This window comes from Dysidea avara, chromosome 13 (genome assembly GCF_963678975.1).
Source record: "Dysidea avara chromosome 13, odDysAvar1.4, whole genome shotgun sequence".
NCBI classification, from domain to species: Eukaryota; Metazoa; Porifera; class Demospongiae; order Dictyoceratida; family Dysideidae; genus Dysidea; species Dysidea avara.
Window position 1 is genome coordinate 8,665,579 of NC_089284.1, and position 22,486 is coordinate 8,688,064.

General features: G+C 37.4%; 3 protein-coding genes across 5 annotated transcripts; 1 reads left to right on the forward strand and 2 right to left on the reverse strand.

The window, feature by feature from the left end:
• Positions 1-1,710: 1,710 nt before the first annotated feature.
• On the reverse strand, positions 1,711-8,338 carry LOC136242619 (uncharacterized). Its single transcript, XM_066034064.1, has 4 exons — positions 7,894-8,338; positions 5,797-5,935; positions 3,007-3,137; positions 1,711-1,981 (listed from the first exon to the last, which is right to left on the reverse strand). Exons 1-4 carry the CDS (start codon positions 8,206-8,208, stop codon positions 1,820-1,822), a joined length of 747 nt encoding a protein of 248 aa, XP_065890136.1. The 5' UTR covers positions 8,209-8,338; the 3' UTR covers positions 1,711-1,819.
• Positions 8,339-14,024: 5,686 nt separating this feature from the next.
• LOC136242058 (segment polarity protein dishevelled homolog DVL-3-like) lies at positions 14,025-19,181 on the forward strand. 3 transcript variants are annotated; one of them, XM_066033434.1, is made up of 21 exons: positions 14,025-14,172; positions 14,239-14,432; positions 15,505-15,574; positions 15,634-15,727; positions 16,223-16,246; positions 16,406-16,480; positions 16,538-16,613; positions 16,698-16,791; positions 16,845-16,929; positions 16,989-17,079; positions 17,130-17,181; positions 17,408-17,484; positions 17,632-17,702; positions 17,758-17,817; positions 17,868-17,948; positions 17,993-18,121; positions 18,183-18,271; positions 18,335-18,431; positions 18,487-18,699; positions 18,764-18,929; positions 18,992-19,181. In XM_066033434.1, the coding sequence occupies exons 2-21, from the start codon at positions 14,269-14,271 to the stop codon at positions 19,047-19,049; spliced, it is 1,866 nt and encodes a 621-aa protein (XP_065889506.1). In that variant the 5' UTR covers positions 14,025-14,172; positions 14,239-14,268; the 3' UTR covers positions 19,050-19,181. The 3 variants fall into 3 exon arrangements, with proteins under 3 accessions (XP_065889506.1, XP_065889507.1, XP_065889505.1); XM_066033435.1 differs by having other exon boundaries at positions 18,995-19,181; XM_066033433.1 differs by having other exon boundaries at positions 18,764-19,181.
• A 415-nt stretch (positions 19,182-19,596) lies between these two features.
• On the reverse strand, positions 19,597-22,438 carry LOC136242059 (1-acyl-sn-glycerol-3-phosphate acyltransferase gamma-like). Its single transcript, XM_066033436.1, has 8 exons — positions 22,258-22,438; positions 21,915-22,087; positions 21,562-21,723; positions 20,960-21,110; positions 20,808-20,907; positions 20,628-20,706; positions 20,264-20,468; positions 19,597-19,793 (listed from the first exon to the last, which is right to left on the reverse strand). The coding sequence occupies exons 1-8, from the start codon at positions 22,436-22,438 to the stop codon at positions 19,711-19,713; spliced, it is 1,134 nt and encodes a 377-aa protein (XP_065889508.1). The 3' UTR covers positions 19,597-19,710.
• Positions 22,439-22,486: the final 48 nt, after the last annotated feature.

Consider the following 22,486-nt stretch of genomic DNA (forward strand, 5'->3'; position numbering starts at 1 on the left):
TTCGGAAATTGTTACACTACTATTTTACGGAACGGGACAGAATTTTATAATGCTAAAGAGTTAGTCTAGAACAATGGATAGTTATTAATCTAGGGCCTAGTATGTCACAATAGTTAAGAGCTGCTACTGGACTAACAAACACTCCATGCATGAATTTTTTTTTTTTTTGCATGGATTGGGACTGGAAAAAAAATCGCAGGAGTGCACGTGCACCGTACGCGTGGGTGGACTAATAAATTCGTCACAGTGTCGAAATTTTTGTTTTTGTTTGTTTTCATTCATACACCAATCAGCTAGTGAGGGCTGTTATTATGTATTTTGAAATGCATGGACGCAGTCATAATTTTTGAAGCCAGCTGGAGATTTCCGGCAACAGCAACATTGTGTTACCAGTAGCTTACAAACTCCTTCCATTGATGTACGTATACTATAATATAGATAGCTATATTGTGATAAAGCAGCCAAGTGATCATTTCAGCATTAATTATGTAACTTTTTTTAAAATAATAGGACCTGCACAAATTGCTTCATAATTATTCTCTCAGTGAACACTGACAAAATTTGTAGCTTCTATTTTTCAGTCAATTCCCTAGGCTATGAAATGCCCTTCCCCCTATCAACAATGATTTACACCTCAACACAATCAATCAAGTCAGAACACCTTTGCATGGAATCATTTTATAGAACACTTTATAACCATGTACCTGTTCCTTTGTCGCTATAAATACTATAATTGCTATAACATTGCTCCTACCTCTAAACTGAATAATGCATGGAAATTATCTTTCTCTAATTTGGCTGCTAGCACAGGTTGCAATTGCTAGAAGCTAGCTAGACCTTCAGTGCAGTATAAGAATTTGATTATATACCTTTTGAATTTAATGAACTCAGTAGCTAATGGCATTTCTACTTACGTTTACAGGTCGCCAAAATGTTCACATGCACAAGTGGAAAATTTAGCTAATATGCATGTATAGTAGTGCAGCCACGTGCAGCTTTAAATTTATCTAGAAACTTCAGCTGCATGGGCCTGTTTTTACAATAAATTTTGCATATTGCAATACTAGAGAGTGTATTATAACCCATATTTTCATGGCCGCATGTTTGCTACATAAAGGACTGAGAAAATGATGATACAGCAAGGTGTCCCCTAATACTTGCTGTCTCATAATACCAGCATCTACTCTGCATGCAATGTCAAGATCACTCCAAAATTTTCATTATTCAATGTTTATCGGTATTGCATACATCATTTCACGTAGGAGTGGTTAGGTGGGCTTCCTTGAACTGTAATTTAAATTTCACTTCATAAGAATGAGATACTCTAATAAAACAGTTTGGCTGACTGCATGCATTGCAAGACAATTACTTAGCATTCTTCATCTACTTATGCATAATGTTGTTATGTGAGTAAATATAGCTACTTTATGTACTTTGGTAACTCATGATTTACTCTACCAATATAGTCCAATACATGTACATATCTCCAGACAGTAGCCAGATTCAGTGGTTAAGAGTTCCATGGAATTCCCTTTTAGTTTTTGGGTGAACCCCACTGTTTAGCTATACCACTATTTAGCTATTAAATTACAGGCAAAATTTGATTCACAGTTTATTATCAAAGATACTTCGAAAGTGCATGAGGGCGAGCAATCATTTTTCTTTATGGAGAAAAATGTGTTATACTTCAGAAGTCATTGCTGAACTGCATTTTAGCTAGATTCACCCACTAATTATATAAATTTCATATGCAAACATGACAAAGCTATGCCATAATTATAGCCATGTAATGCAGAGTCACTGCTACTTCAAATTATTGTTAAAAAAAGTCTATGCTGAAGTGAAATTCAGGACGTGTGCTATTGTATGGTCGCACTACAACTTCCTCTGTTTCTTCATCAAACTTCAGGGCTAGTGTTTTATCAACACTGAGCCTTATGACACCTTCACTGATGTTGAACAATGACAACTCATCTACTTTCTATGATAAAATCAAGTATTATTAATTCTTGATAAAATTACATGTATGATTATTATGATTGCTATCTCACATTCACATGTGATAGTCATATACATGATCTCACTACATATAATAAAGTGCAACCCATAACTGTATGGTGTTGATATTTGAGAGGTCATTATGCTTTTTAGGAGGGCACACATATCTTAATCCTTAAGTACTATGCCATCTATACATACATACATACATACATACATACATACATACATACATGCATACATATATATATATATATATATATATCTGTATAGCAGGTGTGTTCATAGTAAGACATTAATTTTAGCATTAGGAGTCATTTGCTAAAATTTGTTTTTAAAAATGTTATCACATGATTTTGCAAAGATTGTGTGCTGTTAAAAGATTCATCACTAAGCACTTATAGGTACGTTTGCTTCATCAAAGCTGTGTTCAGGTAATGTGAGTAGAAACAAAGGGCACAGAGAGGAAAAGCTGCACATGATTCTTACCTTGGACTACTAACAATTTATGTTCAAACCAAAAAATAAATGCAATTTAACCTACAGGTTTGCCAAAAATGTTCCAGCTGATCCAGCTCCCTCTTTAAGCTTCTCCCAGTCCATGCAGGCTATATGGTGCAATCATGGAAACGTTAAGGCATGGTGGCCAAAGTGATGCAAAAGTTGCATGCATGATGCCATGAACATGTAATTTGCCTAAGGAACACAGAAAAGGGAACATGTTCCATTTTCCGTTATGTTCCCTTGTATAGGAAAGATGTCATCTTCCCTTGTGTTCCCTTAGATTTAAAATGTTGTGCAAATGGGTACTTAATTGTATAATCCAAACAGTCAAGTGGCACCAATGAACATCAAGAAGTGGTTTGTTTATTACTTTAATGGAGTATTTGTTGGTGCATTGTACAATAAATGACTGCTCTATCCGAGTGGTTTGTAGAACTTTGAATAAAATTGCAAAGAGCACATTTATCAAAGGCTTTCAACAAGCAGGAAGATCATGGCACTCACATTAGGTCTCTTGGCTACTCTTACACAGTAGTGATCTTCTCTTTCCTTAATGACCCTTAAGTAGAGCCCTCTATCTCCATTAAACATTTCTACTTTATCATTCTCAATTGATCCAGCAATTCCAATTATTACTATACAAAAAATATAACAAAACACAAACAAATATCACACAGTAATGTTTGCTACGTCTTTATGAAGAGCATGCTTTAACTGTATGTAGCTTATGCCATACATTTACAAGTTGATTCCTTGATCAACGTTTCTGTCCACATGCTTTAATGTAAGTGCCACTAAATGGCTATTTGGATTTGCAACTGTTGCAATGCCTTCATTAGCGAGTTTGTTTTAGTGTTCCCCTCAAAGTTTTCAACCATAATGAATAATAACAGTCTGTCCACAAAATGTTTGAAAGGATCAACTTGGTTTGGCCATGCACACCCAATGCTATCATGGGAGGTCATATATTCTCGTAGCAATTCTTTCAGACTGAAGCAAACTTTTAAAATTGTTTCTCCATCCCAGCCAGCATAACTTTTCACTCCACCACATGCATCGATGCACACATGCATCAATGCACACATGCATCAATGCACACATGCATCAATGCACACATGCATCAATGCACACATGCATACATGCTAGTTATATTTTTGATGTTGAGAAGATAGACTATTGTTCTATATATACAGCACAGAAAAATGTCTATTGCTACTCATCAAAGACAGGATAATGTAAGCATTGCTATTTATAAGGCTTTAGCTAGCCAGTATAGTATAACTGCTGTTGTGATTTGAAAATGACCTCCTGCAGTTGCCTGCATGAAAAGTTTGTGAATGCACGAGAAACAACCTTACACACTATAGGATGAACAATTGTAACCAATTGCTTGGATGAATAAAAATCAAATCAAGAACTAATTCAACGATTTATTGATGCCATTTATTTAACAGAATGTATTTTTCTTAATTGCATTGTTTTATTTGGTATTTCACGTACGTGACCCTCAATAGTCGCAACTGAGTGCAAAACTGAAAAATGATGGGGTTCGTTACCAGGTTAATATTAACACTAAAGTACAATCACATACTGTCTAATTATAAGCTACGTACTAAAGTCTTAATAATAGTATATAGGTGGTTATATCCCAAACCTTGTCGACAATTGGAAACAAATGTGACTGGATTTGCAAAAAGGTCCTTTTTCGCACACAAAATTTGACCCATTTTTTTAAACTTTAAAACTTCATAACATTTTTGTTATGGCATATAATAGCCTGAAATTTTCCATAAGTCTAGCTACAGTATCTGGCTACATTTTGATACTAAGAGCAAGTTAATTGGTATAAGGAGTCAAATGTTTGTTTGCTAGTATGTTGTATGTTTAATGTGTGGAAAAGGCGAGGGGTCACCAACTGCTTCGAAATCTCGTACACCTTCAGTGAAGTCCTGCCTGAAATACGAAATCTTATGTTGTTATCGTGATTCTGATTCTATACTCGTTCTGGTACCAAAGCTCACACTCAACTGCTCCTGCACAAAAGTAAGAATGAAATCCGATGTTCCGCTCCGGATTTGTATTATCAAGTTGTGGAAGCCGCACAAAACCAGGAGCTGTGGGAAAGAAGCCATACAAACCAGGAGAATCCATGTAAACTGCTCCTGCACAAACATAAGAATGAAATCCGATGTTTTGCTCCCCTTCGGATTTGTATTAAGAGAGTTGTGGAAGCCAAACAAAACCAGGAGCTTTGAGAAAGAAGCCATACAAACCAGGAGAATCCATGTAAACTGCTCCTGCACAAACTTTGGAATGAAATCCGATGTTTTGCTCCCCTTCGGATTTGTATTAAGTGAGTTGTGGAAGCCAAACAAAACCAGGAGCTGTGGGAAAGAAGCCATACAAAACCAGGAGAATCCATGCAAACTGCTCCTGCACAAACGTAAGAATGAAATCCGATGTTCCGCTCCCCTTTGGATTTGCATTAAGCGAGTTGTGGAAGCCAAACAAAACCAGGAGCTGTGGGAAAGGATCTGGAGCCACACAAAACCATGCAAATTGCTCCTGCACAAACGTAAGAATGAAATCTGATGTTCCGCTCCGCTTCGGATTTACTTAGCAATTAGCAAACCTTCATAAACTTAGCAACACACCAACTACAAAAGCAACTTAAGCATACAGATGCTCCCGGTTTTGTGGGGTTTCACACCAGATAGCGCTTTGACAGTTGCTCCTGGTTTTGAGGGGTTTCGCACGGGATTTCACCTGAATGATTGGCCTTGTTTCCTAGTTTATAGGGCTTCAGCTGTGAGTTGCTCCTGGTTTTGTAGGGTTTCATTTAATAGTTATGTCTTGGCTTTACTCCTGGCTTTATATGGCTTCGAAATTCCTCTCAATTTCGTGAGGCTTTGCTCCTACATGCCTGCTGAACTTCTGTTTCTTTCTCCCACTATTGTTTGGTGATTTCAGAACTTATCACTCTACACCAATCTGTAATTTAAAATCAGATCAGATTTTGCAGCTCTCGTTTGATTGTGTGAAATCTTTTGAAACCTGTGAAATCTTGAGAAATTTGTTCAAGATTTTGAAATCCGTACCCTTTTTTCGTGAGTTGATGACCCCTCGGGAAAAGGTACCTTTTCACAAATCCTGTCACAAATAGAGTGTGTATGTGTGTTTTGATTATATAGCTTAGCTACAAACTAAGCTATAGTAGTAATATTCCTTCCCCATCTATGTGAGTTTTAAGAGTGTTTGGTCATACTGTTATAATAGTACAAATTCATCACTTACAATCTCTTTTGTTGTGTATTGATAGCAATGGACTGAATTTTCCGGTTTTAACTAAACCAAAGTGATAAATACCATGCCGCATAGAACAATCTCTCTCTAATGTGGCTTGTGATGGAAACAAGCTGTGGAAGTACCAGTACTACATAACAAAAAACAGAGCAACAATAGCTGCTTATTTGAAAAATTCAAGAACATGCACACACAGCAAACAACTATTAACAAAACTTCACCTTTTTTTGACCTGTAAGGTGGATAGAGACATACATTGTAGTTGAAATTTTCATGGCAACCTTCTTATAGAATGAGTTCTAAGGTGTACTGTTTTCACCATGCATGATTGCATGTAGTATGCATGAAGATTGTTTTGGGTAAATTGTGTGTGCAATTTTGTGTACATATGCTTCTATAGATTCATGCATGCAGCATACTTATGCGGGTATGAACAAAGAGCCTCAATTTACAGAAAACATTAGGGTAATACATTTGACTTAGACTAGCATCATAAGTGTTTCTTCTCTAAATATCTAAAAGCCAGTTTATTACAGAATTATTTCCTAGTTGTACAGCATTGTGTGAAACTTAGGGTCAAATAACATGGGGCTGGTAAGTAAGTATACAGAGATAACAAGAACAGAAATGACCAATGGAAAATGGCTCCTAATGGCCATCACTTCATTATGATTTTACACTAAAATGTTCTTTGCTGGATTATTCTACTAAAACAACCAAAATGCTCTAATAGAGCAGTCAATAATTTGATGGGCCATATAGCCATAGATTAACAATATGTCAGTACTGCCCAATTGAAAAGTTTTAGATAAAAAGTATTGTAATTAACAGATAGCTCCTGTATAGGTTTGGGAAGCTGCATCTACAGCTAGCTAGGTCACACGATGGGGATACTCCCATTACTTCTTCTCTATGCAGATATGTAAAATGATTTGGAGTGGCTCTAATGAGGAGGCTTTAGACACTTAACTGTGAACAGCCATACATGAGATTCATTTCTCTAGTTTGTTTTTTAATGTTGGTTACCTTTTCCTAGTCAACTTTTTCATTTGAACCCAGCTACATGGCATTTTTACAACAAATACTCAATGCCAATCTGGAGGTGAATGATTTAGGTACTTGTATAGCCTTAAGCAGTGACAACTTGTAATTTTCAGCCATATATGCCCAAGCCTAGAAAGGCTGAAACTAAAGAAGTCATATTTAATTTTTATAGTTAAACTTATAAAAAAACAAAACAAAAAAAAACAGGCACACATATGTATATATAGCTATACATGACATTTGATTCATGTCATGAGACTTCTAATCTATACCTGCTATTCTTACTATTAGTTTGATTTCACATCATACATGAATCTACTATGAGGATTATAGGTAGTTAGCTGGCCCATGCACTCTGCCAAACTCTTGAGCGCTCTAGCTCTATTAGAATATTTTACAGCAGTGTGACTGTTCTATTAGAGTATATTGGTTGTTATAGTGGAAGGATTTGGCAAAGAGAAAGCCTCCAACCTGAGAATTAACAACCTTTTATGTTGATTCCAAAATTATTTTTTAAAATTGTATCAACCATTTTTCATTGCATGGCTGTTTCCATTTCCACTTTCCATTCCTATTTCCCTATAGAATTCTTACCCAAACAACCTATAACTATTTAAAGACATTTAAATCATGCAGCCTAAATTACAAGTATTTACACAAAACAAGCTAGGGAAAAATGTTTAACCTACACATTTAATCTTATTGCAGTTCAATATCACCAAACAAGCTATTAACTTTATATGGATTGACGTGGGTGTAGATTAAATCTTTCCTCATTCTCACATAGCCAGATCAACTTTATTTTCTTTTCTATGTGGGTGAGGAAAAATTTCCCCACCAGCACACAAAATTGGTCTGGCTAAACGTGAGACTACCTACCCTGCGGATGATCATGCATGAGGGCTGTGCAAAGCTCTGCATCCTTGTGCATAAATATAATACTACATGGGGTAGGTGGGGCATAACTACCACATGATGTTTCGAACCCACACTTACAGTTTGTTAACCAGGTCATGTACTTTAACTGCGAAACATCACTCATACCTGCCAGATGCACACAGAATACAAGTCTTCGTCTACTGACATCCTCCCACGAATCTTAAGGGTGAAAGTACTGTATTCAACAATTGTGTAATTGTCCTTGTATTCAACGATGACCGGCAGCGCGCCTTTTGTATTTTCGCGGAATCCATGATCAGTGATCTTTATGAGCTGATTCAGGTGCTCATATATTTCCTTCCATCCTCTGGTAGCGGGTTTACGATAGTACCAAATGTACCAATTGGCTCGCGATTTGATTGTTATCTCACTTTCAACCCAGTTGACAAGCTGAGCAGCCAAGGCTGTAAGAGCGGACATTTGTATTGTATGATAGCGGTTTGCAGTCTCGAAAATAAACTGAAATCATAACCCCGCGGCAGGATGGGCCTATGGGCACGACCACGACCTATACGGTAGCAAACCGCACGTGCACGGCTCGCACGAGTGCGCGTGGGTGGACTAGCTCTAATAGCTAAGTATTACCAAGATTAGGCCCCTATTTGGTGATTATTAGTTTCTCATCCACCGCCCGCATCCTTCTTAAGCTACCGCATAGTAAGCCATTATTTACTCTGCGCATGCTCAGAAGAACACGTGATACCAAACTGTTATAATTTTTGTTGATGAACGCTACAATGCACTATATATCACCAAGAGAACTGTCGTTTTCCTTAGCAAATTGCTGCAGTACCAGTTGCAATCGTGCTCTATCGACTTCATCAAAGCAGGCTTTCAGTTGACTGTCGAAAAACAGCTGGCGATCACGAAAAGTAGAATCAGCTGGTGAAGGAAATGTTTGTAGTAAGAAAGAAAGACAATTTGGACAAGGTCTGTACATCAGTGTGTTAATATTATAAAATAATGGCCTAATGGTAATACCCTCCCGCCCGCATCATAATAATTAGAAAGGCTGGATGAGAAACTAATAATCACCGAATAGGGGCCTTATTTACTCTTGATATTACCGATTACGAGATGAATCGTCTGGAATATTTAATATCCTTTTTTTTTTCTTTTTTTGTTTGTTTTTGTTTGTTTGTTTCCAGTCATACACCAATTAAAGCTATAGTGAGGGCCGTATGCATGGACGCAGCCATAATTTTCTGAAGCCAGCTAGGGGATTTCATTGAATAATATAGGACATAATTAGCTACATACAGCTCTGCACTTAATTATTCTCTGAACACAAAATTCGTAACTTCTATTTTTCAATCAATTCCTTAGGCTGGGCATGGAATGTCCTTCCCCCTAGCTATCAACATTGATTTACACCTCAACACAATCAAGTCAGAACACCTTTGCATGGTACAGAACATTTTTTATAACCATGTACCGGCCTGCATGTCATTTCCTTTGTCCCTACTATAATTGCTAAAACATTGCTACTATAGCTATATACCTCTATATAAATAATGCGTGGAATTATCTGTCTCTTAGCACAGGTTGCAATTACTATAGCAGGTCTGATAAGCATAATATTATTTATATCTTCAAATTGTATCATTTGTGTTGCACGTATAAGCAGGCAACAACAACAGTCAGTGAGATACAGTTACAGTCATTATACTGATTTATTTAATGGTGGTATAAATTTATTAGAATCATTTTTATTGTAGCAAGTAATGCAGAATATACAAACATGCAATAGTTAGAGACACTTAACACTAAGTGTATATAGTTTGCTATATAAAGGAAGAAAATGATTCCTTACAATATTTTCAACTTACTGATGATATTAAAATTCCAAAATGCTTATGCCACGGTCCCTTCAATGTGCCATCTTCACCGCTGACAGAGGTTGACGAACTTTAGTAATCTCAACTAACCAAATAGTTGAAATTAAATGAACTCAGTAGCTAATCAGTAGCATTTCCACTTACGTTTACAGGTTGCCAAAATGTTCACATGCACAAGTGGAAAGCTTAGCTAATATGCATGAATAGTAGTGCAGCCACGTGCAGCTTTAAATTTATTTAGAAACTTATCTCATATTTCAGCTGGGCCTATATATTTTTGCAATAAATTTTGCATATTGCAATACTGGAGAAATCATACTGTATTATGGCCCATATTTTCATGGCCGCATGTTTGATACATAAAGGAGAAGATTGTGATAATACAGCAAGGTGTCCCATAATAACTACCTGCTGTCTCATAATACCAGCATCTAGCTACTCTATTAAAACCTTTAGGAGAACAATATATGAATGCAGGGCCTAGTCTCGCCGGTGTAGCCAAACCACATTTTGTTGTGTGTGCATGCGTGCGTGTGGGTGGGTGGAAAAGACCACTTTTTTGATGCATAGTCTCATGTAGCCAGACCACTTTTCTGGCCCACCCACACACAAAAAGAAAAAGTGGTCTGGCTACATGAGACTATATGCATGGGCCACCAGGTGATTGGCTATAAGTTTCAAAAATATTATATAATGACTATACAATCCCATTATAAATGTGGGCATAAATGTATTAAACTATATAGTCTCAGAGTCATGTGGCTATACTGCCCCTATTTTCTAGGGGTGGCACTTATAAGAAATTATAAGCCGCCCCTTTATTTTTAATCAATAAGCGCCACCCCAAGTATAGCCTAAATAGCTACTATTTTGAAGGGGAATTTTTTTGCTAATTTTAGGGTTTTGGGGGGATAGCTAACAGTGAAAGTTTTATATTTGAAATATATGTCAGTATTTATCATACAGTATATTATACTGAATAGAAGGGATCATGGAGATTTGGGATTTTTGTCCAGCCAAACTGAAACCAGCCTCACCTTTCCTTCATGACAATGGTTAGGAAAAATGGCATAACCAAGCCCATAAATGTCTCCAAAATCCTTCCAACAAGTTTCTATGAAATTTTAAATTTCTATTAACTGACTGCCTGACTAACTAAATGATGCCTCCAGCCAAGCCACTTTGACCCAAGATGTGCCTTTTTACCAACTGGAGCAGCTACAATGCATGCAACCTTTGTCCTCCCTTTGTGTACCATTTTGTTATATTCTAATATTTTTGTATACTTGTTATATTTGGAATTTTTTGCAGCAAATCCTACATTGTTCAACAAAAAAGCTATTTATTTAGGCTATACAGAAGGGTCTGGTCACATGAGACTAGTATATAGACAAGCAACAAGAGCACTTTCTAAGAAATTAAAAGCCATGCATTGTAGTAGCTATAACAATGTTTCACAACACCATGACTTAGCTACAAATAATATAGAGTTGATCTTTTTAATAGGCAACCAAATTTATTTATTAGGGTGGTTGACTGCTCTATTAGAGTAGCTATCTCTAATACACAAGGTAATTTTAATACTTACCGATGTGATAATATGAAGTGGTATGTTGGCGGGTGATGTGGGAAATAAGGAATCAGTAAATTTTGGTCACATGCAGCTTATAGTTACTGGTAGTTATCTCCTATTTGAAAAGTTGTTGCATGGATTTTTTTTCTCCTGAGTTGGCAGAGGAATAGACAAGAGATAGCTAATTTTGCAGCAGTTTCCGATAATACATTTTAAACTGATGAACAACCGTTTGTCAAGCATGAGTGGTAGATTACTATGAAAAATGGCCCGAGTCAGGTAGATTATAGGTCTGAGCACTAACTTTTCAAATTTACTAGAGTATTCAAATAATGTAAATGTACGTACCTCAATACCATTCTCAGTAAGTACCGATATATTTGTTTGGAGAGTTTAATCACCCTGTATAGCCTCATCCCATTGACTATAGAGCTACTAATCTAGGAACTCATGGCCAGTCACGATTAAATTGATGCAGTCTGCAAAATCTGTTTACTACACTGTCCAGTGGTTAGGATTCCTATATATACCTCTCTGCCCAGAGGGCTGGATGGAAGTGCATCGATAGCATAGACCTAAAGGAGATCAGTAAACTGACTGTAATGACCAAGCAATTCTTGTACCTATATAAACAGGACCAACTGTTTCATACAGCAATTACTTGTAGACACCGCATTAATGTAAAGTCAGTTACAGATGTTTGCAGTATGGAAACTTGTGGCTGCAAAATGGTGTTATTAAACACATAATAGCTATAAAAAAAGCTGTAAAACAGTGTGTGTTGGGTAAATAAATCCTCTGTCATATCATCATAATTATGCAAAGTTAGAATAGGTCATTTTGTGCATCTATCACTGGCTCAGGCACACAGCCTGGCAGGCTTGCTTTGAATGTTTTCAGCAATTTGTTTATGGCACCTCTTTTTTGTGGAATCTCCCCGACACAGTCACAGCAACTATCACAACTATGAATTCTTAAATTGCAGATTATTAGTTATGCTGTATGTTGCAAGATGCAATTGCATGAAGTTTTGGAATCTTAGCAATAACAACTGAGAAGTCAATAGAAGCTATGTAGTTTACCATCTGCTGTTCCATCCATTATGCCTTCTGCAGTAGTGAAGATGCTACTGCAGTCTTTCTTTTGTTATTAAGCAGTTAATCCGGATTCAATCTTTTAAGGCAGTGTGCCACTGATGGCAAATGTGTTTATAGTAGAGCGGCTAAGCAAAAAAATCGTTCACTTTTTGATAAAAGCACCAAACTTGGTACAGCATTTCATACTATTTCATATTAGATACGGTGCCATTAAAATTACCAATCATATCACACCCAAAGAATCTGACAAGTAAAACCAATAGAAAATGTATTGAGGAAGCCACCTAATAATAAATATTCTGAAGTTTTGCATCTGCATAGATGAGCAAGGGATAGCCATATCCAAAGCTGATCAAGGGAGGTGTCCATCCAGGTCATTAGCTCGCCATTTTAAGAAGCACGGAGGGTCCTGGTAGCTAAATGAAGTCATAGATGTGCAATGTATTGTTTCTGTTCGATTGTGCCTGTATACTTTTAACACTGACTGAAATATTGGCTCCATTATAAGTGTTTAAAAACAGTTTATTTACCACATTTTCTGTAAATGTGAAACACATTCATGCAATTTAAGCAAAAATGAAGATCTTGAATGTGCTTGTATGGTTTCTTGACCAGCTAGAAATGGGCTTATAACCTAGCCTAAAAGTTTCAAAACATGCCCTAAAGCAATGATTTTGATGTGGCACCGTATCTCAAATGATTTACTCAACTTCCACAGAAAATTATCACAAAGTGAATGATTTCATCAAAATTTATTGCTTAGCCGCTCTACTATTTAACAGCATGCATCATGTTTTACTAGCTGCATGACTGATACATGCTAAGTGCAGCTTGTATGTGTGATTTAGTGTTAGTAAAATTATAGCTAACATTCTGTTTGGTTTTCTAGCTGACTAAGATGTGTATGCTTGCTTATTTGATATGGCATGCTGCATGCCTCTCATACTTATCCACTTGATCATGAGTAGTGCAGTGTTTGGTTTACTTGCCTTTCTATACATTCCTTGTTTCAGTAATCTGGGGTTATATTTGCATTTAGCAGGGTCAGGATTTTCATTATGTCAAGATAGAATTTTGTCACAGGTCTAAAGTAGGATAGGCGGCCTTCAATATAATGTATGTATATATACGTATACAGCATCATGATGTGAATGATGCTGGGATAAATATAGTTGTCATTTTTATATTGGTGGAGCTAGGACAAGGTAGCTAGCTATTTCTCTCAATCATGCTATCCAATTTCAGTGATCATGCACACTCCCTGTTCTTACAAGTACCAGATGTCCTCATTCATCAGTACTCTTTAGAAGTCATTCATTCATGCAGACATCACATAATATGTGACTGGTCCTGCGAAAATAGGGCATGTGGGCACATGATTTTTGCCTACTTTTTCAAACTTTCATCGCTCATAACTTTTTGTTCCATTATGCTACAGTAATGCAATTTTCAGCTTTTAGTAAGCATGTATTTTGCTTTATGATGCAAGTTACAGATTGTGAATAGTCTGTTCCAGAACTGAGATATGACCTGTAAAGTGACGGGGTGTAGTTTGTGCCCACATGCCCTGTTTTCGCAGGCCCGGTCACATATCTTCTCTCTTTTTCGGTTTACCTGAGAACATGATGATTGCTTTACACGATGGCCTATCAGGCACTGGCCTAATGGTCGATACACGCAATGAAACCTTTTAAATGGTCACGTGATTACTCCACAACTTCGTAATTCTACGGATATTACACTCAATCTTGCTAGACCTGCGCCCCGCTTGACGTTTGAGCTGGTGATTCCTGTAGTTAAAAGGACTGAGTTAAGGACTACAGTATTATGTACAGAGATAATATTTTCCTTCTCCAATGAGCGCGATCTCTTAAAGGTAAACGTTGTTCTTTGTTGTCTCGATCGGGGAAAGTGTGAAAATTGGTACTTATCTGCACCCCAGCTATAGTGACAAGAATTTAGAGGCAGAAATATGGGAGAAGAAACGAAAGTTATATACTACATAGACGATGAAGAGACGCCGTACCTGATGAAAATACCAGTGCCATCATCTAAAGTCACTTTGGGCGACTTTAAAGCACAGGTGAAGAAACCGAATCACAAGTACTTCTTCAAGTCTATGGACGAAGATGTCGGGTGAGTTGTATGCATCGTCAATGAATAACAGAACTTGGAAGTCGGTGGCTGTAATCAGCTGGTATGTTGCGGTGGGATTTGAGGCTGTTTTGTGGCCGATTATGAATAAGTTGCGGTGTAACTTTTGTACACTGTCATCTGCTGATAGTCTAGATTTCGACAATCAGTAAATCCCATAAACGTACACTAATTTGATAACACAAAGCCTACTAATCAATTTTCCAGAGTATGCTGTGAACTACATTGTGTTGATAACAAGCTAGCTACATTTGAATGGTACCACACATAACTGCACCTGCATCCGTGACAATCCTGTACAACCAGCTAAGTGACGATTATAGCAATCTAACTTTGGATGTGTGTGTAATGTATATGTACACAATTTACTTCTCGTAAAAATACCAGCTTTGGTTTATTGGTGTCAATAATTTTGGATACAGTGGAATGCATATAACCGCTCTGACCAGAAACGATCAATTAACAAAAGTACTGTGTAGATAATCAGCTACAAATGAGCTACAGAGAAATCAGTAGAGAATCAGAGACTGTTAAATCTTGCAAGGCTATTGCAGAGAAATAGGAGACTCGCTGGGTCTGTGGTTAACTGTTGAGTCTGCCAGTTGGGCAAGGCTGTAGTGATCTGAGTGTATCATGTGTGATGTTATCTGTTACAACAGATGGTGGTTTAATGCTTTCAACCATGATCTGATATTACTAATACAATTTGGTAATTACAATTTTATTACAAGGAGCGATACCTTATTTGTCAGTCTTCTTGAATGGAGACCATATGCAACTTTGTTGTGTTAACAGTTTTGATTGAGCTGTTTTTGTGGACTACTTTGATCTCCCCATTGTTGTTAATACATTCAAAAATCAAATGTATACTTTGGCATTCTAATCTGCTGTATTTTAAAAACTTTTAGATTTATTGCTATAATTGACATTCATCACCAAATCAGAAAGACACTAAACACTGTGGCTGTTAATGAGTGCTATCAAATACTTGTATATTTAATAGAAATAGTTATGTCTATATAGAAGTGTAAATTTGTATCAATTTCTAATGCAGGATAGTCAAAGAAGAGATTACAGAGGATTCCAGTTCTCTACCTCTAGTGAATGGCCGAGTTGTTTCATGGGTAATATACGACTAGACGTACACTTTTATTATGGAAAGTGCTTGTATGTCAATTTGTAGCTTGTTAGTACTACTAAAGTTTCTGATAAACCCGAATCCGAGGCTGCGGGGAACGAAGATGATGATAAGTCGATTGTATCAGCATCAAGCACTAGTAAGTAAACAAGTCTGGTCCCATTCTGAGTAAACTGTAAAGTCACTTTTCTAACAAGAGAGTTCCCCTTTATATAAATATTATGAATCTTGTTAACAGGTACATGCCCTTTCATGTGGCAGGGAAATTTACAGGTTATTGGCTTAATTTATAGTAGTAGATGATTAGATTCCAGTTACAAGGATACTTGGTGGTAGGCTAAATAGACCAAGCTTCATTTCTGATTCCCCAAATGTGATGCATGTAATTTAACACTTCCCAAGTGATCACTTGTATGTCTATGTGGTAATCACCACTATTTCTTGTAGTCTCTGAGTTGAGAGGTAAAATGACTGTTTGATGTTGTGCTGTTTGTCATTCCTGATCACCACCCCTGAATAAAGGGGTCTCTTTTCTTTGGTGTGGTTGTAACCAGAGCATTATTCATAGCAATTTGTGTATTAGTGACTTAACCATAATTTTGTAATGTTATAATAACCTTTTCCCTTGTTACAGCATCAAGAAGACATAGAAAACCAGGTAGGTATCCTGCTGCACACCAATAGCAAGTATTTAGAGCTAATGGGTAACTTTGTGTACAATATAGAAGCCATACCTTTTTAGAAATGGTTATAAAAAGAATATAACAATATGGTGTGATCGTGTGGAAATTATTATGTTATTTTATAATCATCTTAGGAGATCATCATCACCATCATCATCACAGACATAAACACAGAAGGAAATACAAATATGCCAACAATGCTAGCTCAGGTGTGCCCTACTAGTTTGTGTTAATGTATCACGTGATGAGTGTTGGTCTCACGACAGAGGTGGGAACTGCATCAGAGGTTACTGCCAGTGAGTTGGATACCAGTTGCCTTGATTCAGAATCAGATGCAATGAGGTTGTTACAGATCACTTCACTTTGTTAAATAAACTGCTTGTGTTTTCTGGTGAGCTAGCACTAACATTTTTTATTGTTGTTTAGTCAAGTTACAATGACTTCTACAAGTTCAGCATCTGTTCTACAAAATAGGAGAAGAGTATTTACTAAGACAAGACCCCAAAACCAAATGTACAGGGTTAGTGGAAGATTGACTATTGTCAATAGCAAAATTACATAATTGTGTTTCAGTCAACATCTTGTAGTACTATTACGGAATCAACAATGACATCAGTCACAGATGGGATGGAGGTTATATCCGTCACACTTAACATGGGTACTATGACCTGCCAACTAGAATATTTATTATATGTGTAATTGTGTATACAATTTCAGATACAGTAAATTTCCTTGGCATCAGTATAGTAGGTCATGGTAATGAAACTGATGGACCTGGAGGAATTTTTGTCGGCTCGATCATGAAAGGGTTAGATATTTGAGCTATTCCAAACAATTTCCTTTATCTGTTTATTGTAGGGGTGCTGTTGCTGCAGATGGCAGAATTGACGCTGGAGATATGATACTGTCGGTATGTACTGAAGCATATGTAAACACTTTCATTATTTGTTGCACACCAAAATTTAATGTTATTCATGTTTATTATTATATTGTGGAGTGTGCTTATTATATTATTTCTGTATGGATTTAGCTAGTGTAATGCTACTCCATAAGCGGATTTGTGGTTGGTTTATTTTTTTATTCAGTGTTAGCTCTATGGCTCCAGGTGACGTGTTCTGCCAACTTTCTTTGTATAGGTGAATGATGTAGACTTTGCTAACTTAACCAATGAAGATGCTGTCAGGGCACTAAGAGAAGTTGTTCAGCAACCAGGGTAGGTGTTTAAATTTTCTGTGTGATTTCACTTTCTCTATGTATGGCCATATGTTTCCTGTAAGTTAACTAGCTCATTTGTATCATATTTCAACAGCAATGTGCATGAGGGATTACACTGTACACTTTATCTATTGCTTTATTATAGTCCAATTACACTTACTGTGGCAAAGAACACTTACGAACCAATGCCAGATCCTCCAATGTTTGAGCCACCATGTAAGACAGACATTGAGTCAGTGCACATGATAACACATTGTTGTTGATTACACAGCGGAGCCTGTGGTACCCATGGACCCAACAGCCTGGATCAAACAGACAAATCAACTTAGAGGTACATTTGTGCCGTTTTTAAACAGTTAGTATTGTATTGACTACGTTTAGCTCAGTACAAGGGAACTAGTCCCAACCTTACGGCTATAACTAGCTCTTCTAGTCAACATAGTTCAGTTCCAGAATCAGAACGTGAGATTTCAATACCACATTCTATGTTCACGTTTTGAATACAGGGGATTTGATTCGACTCACTATTACGTCTCCGATGACACAGGTCATTAAAGCTCTTCAGAGACCCAATGGTGGGATCCAGCTACGAGATCACAAGTGGTTAAAAATGACAATAAACAATTCATTTCTTGGTGGGTTTCTATGAATGTCATAAATCTTGTGAAACATTTGGTGCCCGTTCTTTCATTGAAGGTTCTGATTTAGTAGAATGGTTATACGTCAATGTGGAAGGATTCTTTGACCGCAGGCATGCTAGAAAATATGCAAGTTTATTACTAAAAGTCAGTCCAATACCTGTATAGTATTGTAGCTCTTAAGCATTTGTTTTTAATTTGTAATTGCAGCACAATTTTATCAATCACACTGTCAACAAGATAACATTTTCAGAACAGTGCTATTATGTGTTTGGTACAAACCAGCAAGCAGATGTTCTTCCTTCAGGTAAGTCAAAGAACATTGTTTGTCATGTTGACATGTTGTCTGTTGGTGTTAACAGAGTTACAGAACCTTCGTGTTGGTGGCAGCAGTGATTCTGCTGACGGTGACACAATTGGTCCACTTCCATACAACTTCCCGTGGTCACATTCGTCACATTCCGACGAGCAGTCCTTCCCACCGCCTTATGAAAGTAAGGGATCTCCTTCCTTATACAAGTCTACGAAATCATCAAAATCTTCATCATCACCTGAAGGGCATAGCCAGTATAAAGGTAAGGTCACAATCAAATATATTTTGGGTAAGCATTTAGACACGTTGTACTTTCAATACCCTAGTATTGTCTGGAAGTAGCGGCCGTGGCAGCGAACCAATCTTCAAGAGGGCACCAAGTTCTGATTCTGGTGGGTCGGCGAAGCGGCAGTCAAGCAGTGTGAGTTCATCTAGCGGTGGAGGTGCTTCGATACCATCGATGATATCAGCTGGAGCACAACAACAAGCAAGGTACCAGAGATTGGAGATGGATACTGTGCAGAGCATGAGTCGCAATCTGAGTGCTGTCCCAGTAGGCCTGTCCGCCAGCCGACAGAGCTTTCAGGTGGCATTGGAGAACAACCCCTGTGAATACTTCGTCGACACAATGTAGGACCCTCCAACAGTCATTGGACAGAGAACAACATATCATCATGATGTACCATATATGTAAATACAGTATATATTTCCTGATCATATTTCAAAATACAGTTCACCCTAAAATCTAATAAACAAATGGAATTAGGGTTGTAGGCAACGGTGTTCACTATTAAGAGGGATTTATTTTTAGAAGCGCCTATACCTCATGAATTCCATTAAATGTGGTATCCAATAGAATGTTTCCTTTTTAGGATCACAAATTACATTAGATGTAGTACCTTAATTTAACCCTATTAGGATGATGTATTTTAAGTAACTATTCCAATAGAACATACAGAATATTACCAGTCACTTTGATGAGGGTGGACTGTATTACTGAAATAGGAAACTTACGTTCATTTTTTGAATGATGTCGCACACATTCAGCTTCAGGAGTCAAAGTATACAGCAAGTTGGTAACATTTCCATGTTCAACCTTTCAGTATCCGAATATACCATTGTGCATAACGATAAAACGGATCACTAACAGCATAACATGTAGATATGAAATTGCTGAATAAATAAATTAAAAGATGACCCTAGTATACTACATGTAAACTACAGTCATGTAACATTTCATGTATGTTTACTGTTAAGTCATCTATATTGATTTTCATTGGTAGCGGCGGTTAGTGGTGAGTCCATGTTGAGATCTCTCTGCAGTTGCTTTACACAGTCTTCTAAACATGTAGTTAACTAAAAAAAAAAGAAGAAACGGGATTCATTACGAGTGAAGTTTGTGGAGCATGTAATTTGAGGGTTTATTTTTAATGGAGTATTTGTATTGAAACACTACAGGAGCACACTAAAACTGTAGGACCAATTTATTGTACAGTGTATTTAAACGTTTGTTCATATAACACTAAAGCTGTACTCATCCATGACATGATGTATGTAACTTAGTGAACATTATAGTGTCCAAAAAAGAGTTAACTTTATCACAAGTCAACAATAACCAGGACATCCCCCAGCCTGTTACCGAGGGCTCTCTCAAAACAAAGTACATTTCTTGTAGTTATGTGAAGTGTGGGCTAACTCTGCTGAGCCCCAGTGAACCTCATTGTTTGTGGTAGTTTTGTATTGTGACTACAAGACTTGTGTGAGTAGGAAATTCTACAAGGTGTTGGCTACCTTCTTTGCCCTCTACATCATCTAGTTTATCTCACCAATAAATAGGATTGCTCCAACTATGATCAGAACAGTCCAACTTCCAAATATCAGTGTATATACAAGTCCAGCCATCATGGGAAGAGTTAACAGTGTTAGCCATATTGACACTACCAGTCTGGCCCACGGTCTCTTGGTGATCGTAGTAAGCTCATACTCGGGTGGGAAGCGTTGATGTTCATTGTAGTAGTCCACCAAGTCATCCTGTGAGGAACATACCATTTCATATTGTGGATAACAATAAATATAACTCTTCTAAGGGGTTTGGTGAATTGTGTTAATTTTTTACACTGACTATTTCCTCAATACATTTATAGTATATAAAATGGTTTGGAGTGTGTTGTGTGTGTGTTTAAAAAGCACCTTTTCTCTGAAGATGTCCACCAACCACTTGGAAGATTCCTTTTCATTAGAAGTTGGAACATCTTTTATATCTATTCTCCTACATTGACACAAGTGTTTTATACAATACACCAAACACAAGCATGTAAACACATACGTACTACAAATATACACACACTACACATACACAGATATAGTTACCTTATTAACATGTCAACCTGACAAGGTTCAGCATTCATCACACCCAGAATGGATGGTTCACCCTCCTTGAAGCCAAATGTTACATCGTACACTGCCCCAACTACATGGTACAGAGAATACATCACCAAAAACTGTACAATTGTTGATCTTACCATAGTCCATGTTTTTCACTGCATAAGAAAATCCTTTGGTGCGTGGATACAAGTGATGTTTTAATGGTTGTAGTCCTCTTTCCTTACAGAATTGTTTGCTAGCTTCGTGTTTCTCTACAGTGAACCGTGAACCCTCCGGGAAGATACACATCTAGGAAACCATTCAGTAGGTGTATACTGACAAACATACACACTAACTTTGGTCAGACCTCACAACAGCACTTTGATGTAACCAATTTTTGATGAAATACAGTGGAACCTTTCTTAACAAACTCCCCAAATTAAGGACAAACCTCCACAATAAGGACAAAAATTTTGTTCCAACAGGTCTGGTTAATACATTTTTTACCCCTGAAAGAGGAAAACCTCTATATTACAGCAAAACGTAGCCAAAATTTCTGGGTCCCAAAATGTCCGAAATAGGTTTCACTGTAGTATGAATTCTAAACCTACAATCATCAAACATTTAGTACCCAAATAAGTGCCTTGTGCCCTTGTTTATATGTGTGAGTACTTAATAAAGCAATGGATGCATGATTTCATGGCCTTTTGCCAATGCTAGTGGGGATATGGCGTATGTTCTGTTAGAGTAGGTAGCTCACCAGCATTTTGATTGGGTAGTCAGCCAGTCTGGCACTTGCTGTAGACAAACATTGCTCATCATGTTCCCAGTTTCTTTTCAGCATGGGAAACTCCATCAGCCAGAAACTCCAGCCAACCACAGGAAGATATTTTGTACTGTCCTTTAGGAATGCTTTTGCACCCTACAAGTGTTACGTAAATGATATCATTGCTCGTAGGGAATAATTCTATAGACACCAAACATTTTTAAGGGGGCAAGTTAAATGTACTAGTTTGGGTCAATTATTATGCTTGAATATGGGATATACAAAATAAGTAAAGTGTGTGTGTAGTGCATGTAAGCACTTTGTGCATAATGGCTACACAAACTTACGCCTAACATTCCAGCTCTCTCGATCATCACCCAGCCAATCATCCAGTCTAGATCACCACGGTGATTCAGTACACAAATGGCATGCTCAGAATTCTGGTACTTTTTGATCACCTCCACATCTCCATAGACATTGACTGTATAGCCTGCCCATGACTCCAGTGCCCATGGCAAAACTAAAACAAGTCACATAAAACGCTAAGGATAAACACGCGCCAAAATAACTAGCTCACGTGACACATAAAAAGTTTTTAAGGGCGTGCGTGTACGATGACCTCCCGAGTTGGGAACGCGATATAAAGAAATCTATCAGTTACACTTACACCTATACTATTCTAATACTTACCGCACCAGAACCAATAGACAATCCACGTGTTTATTCTTCGATATAGTTGCCTCTGGCCAATCCACCACAGCGGTAGGCATAGCGCTTGAAACAGGTTCGTGATTAACCCGATTAACATGAACGTAAACATCAAAGGTATTACTATAACCCTCGACTTGATAATCCATGCTAGGCTCATCATCTTGACCACTTCTTCGCTGCACACAACATACGCTCAAATAGCAACAAG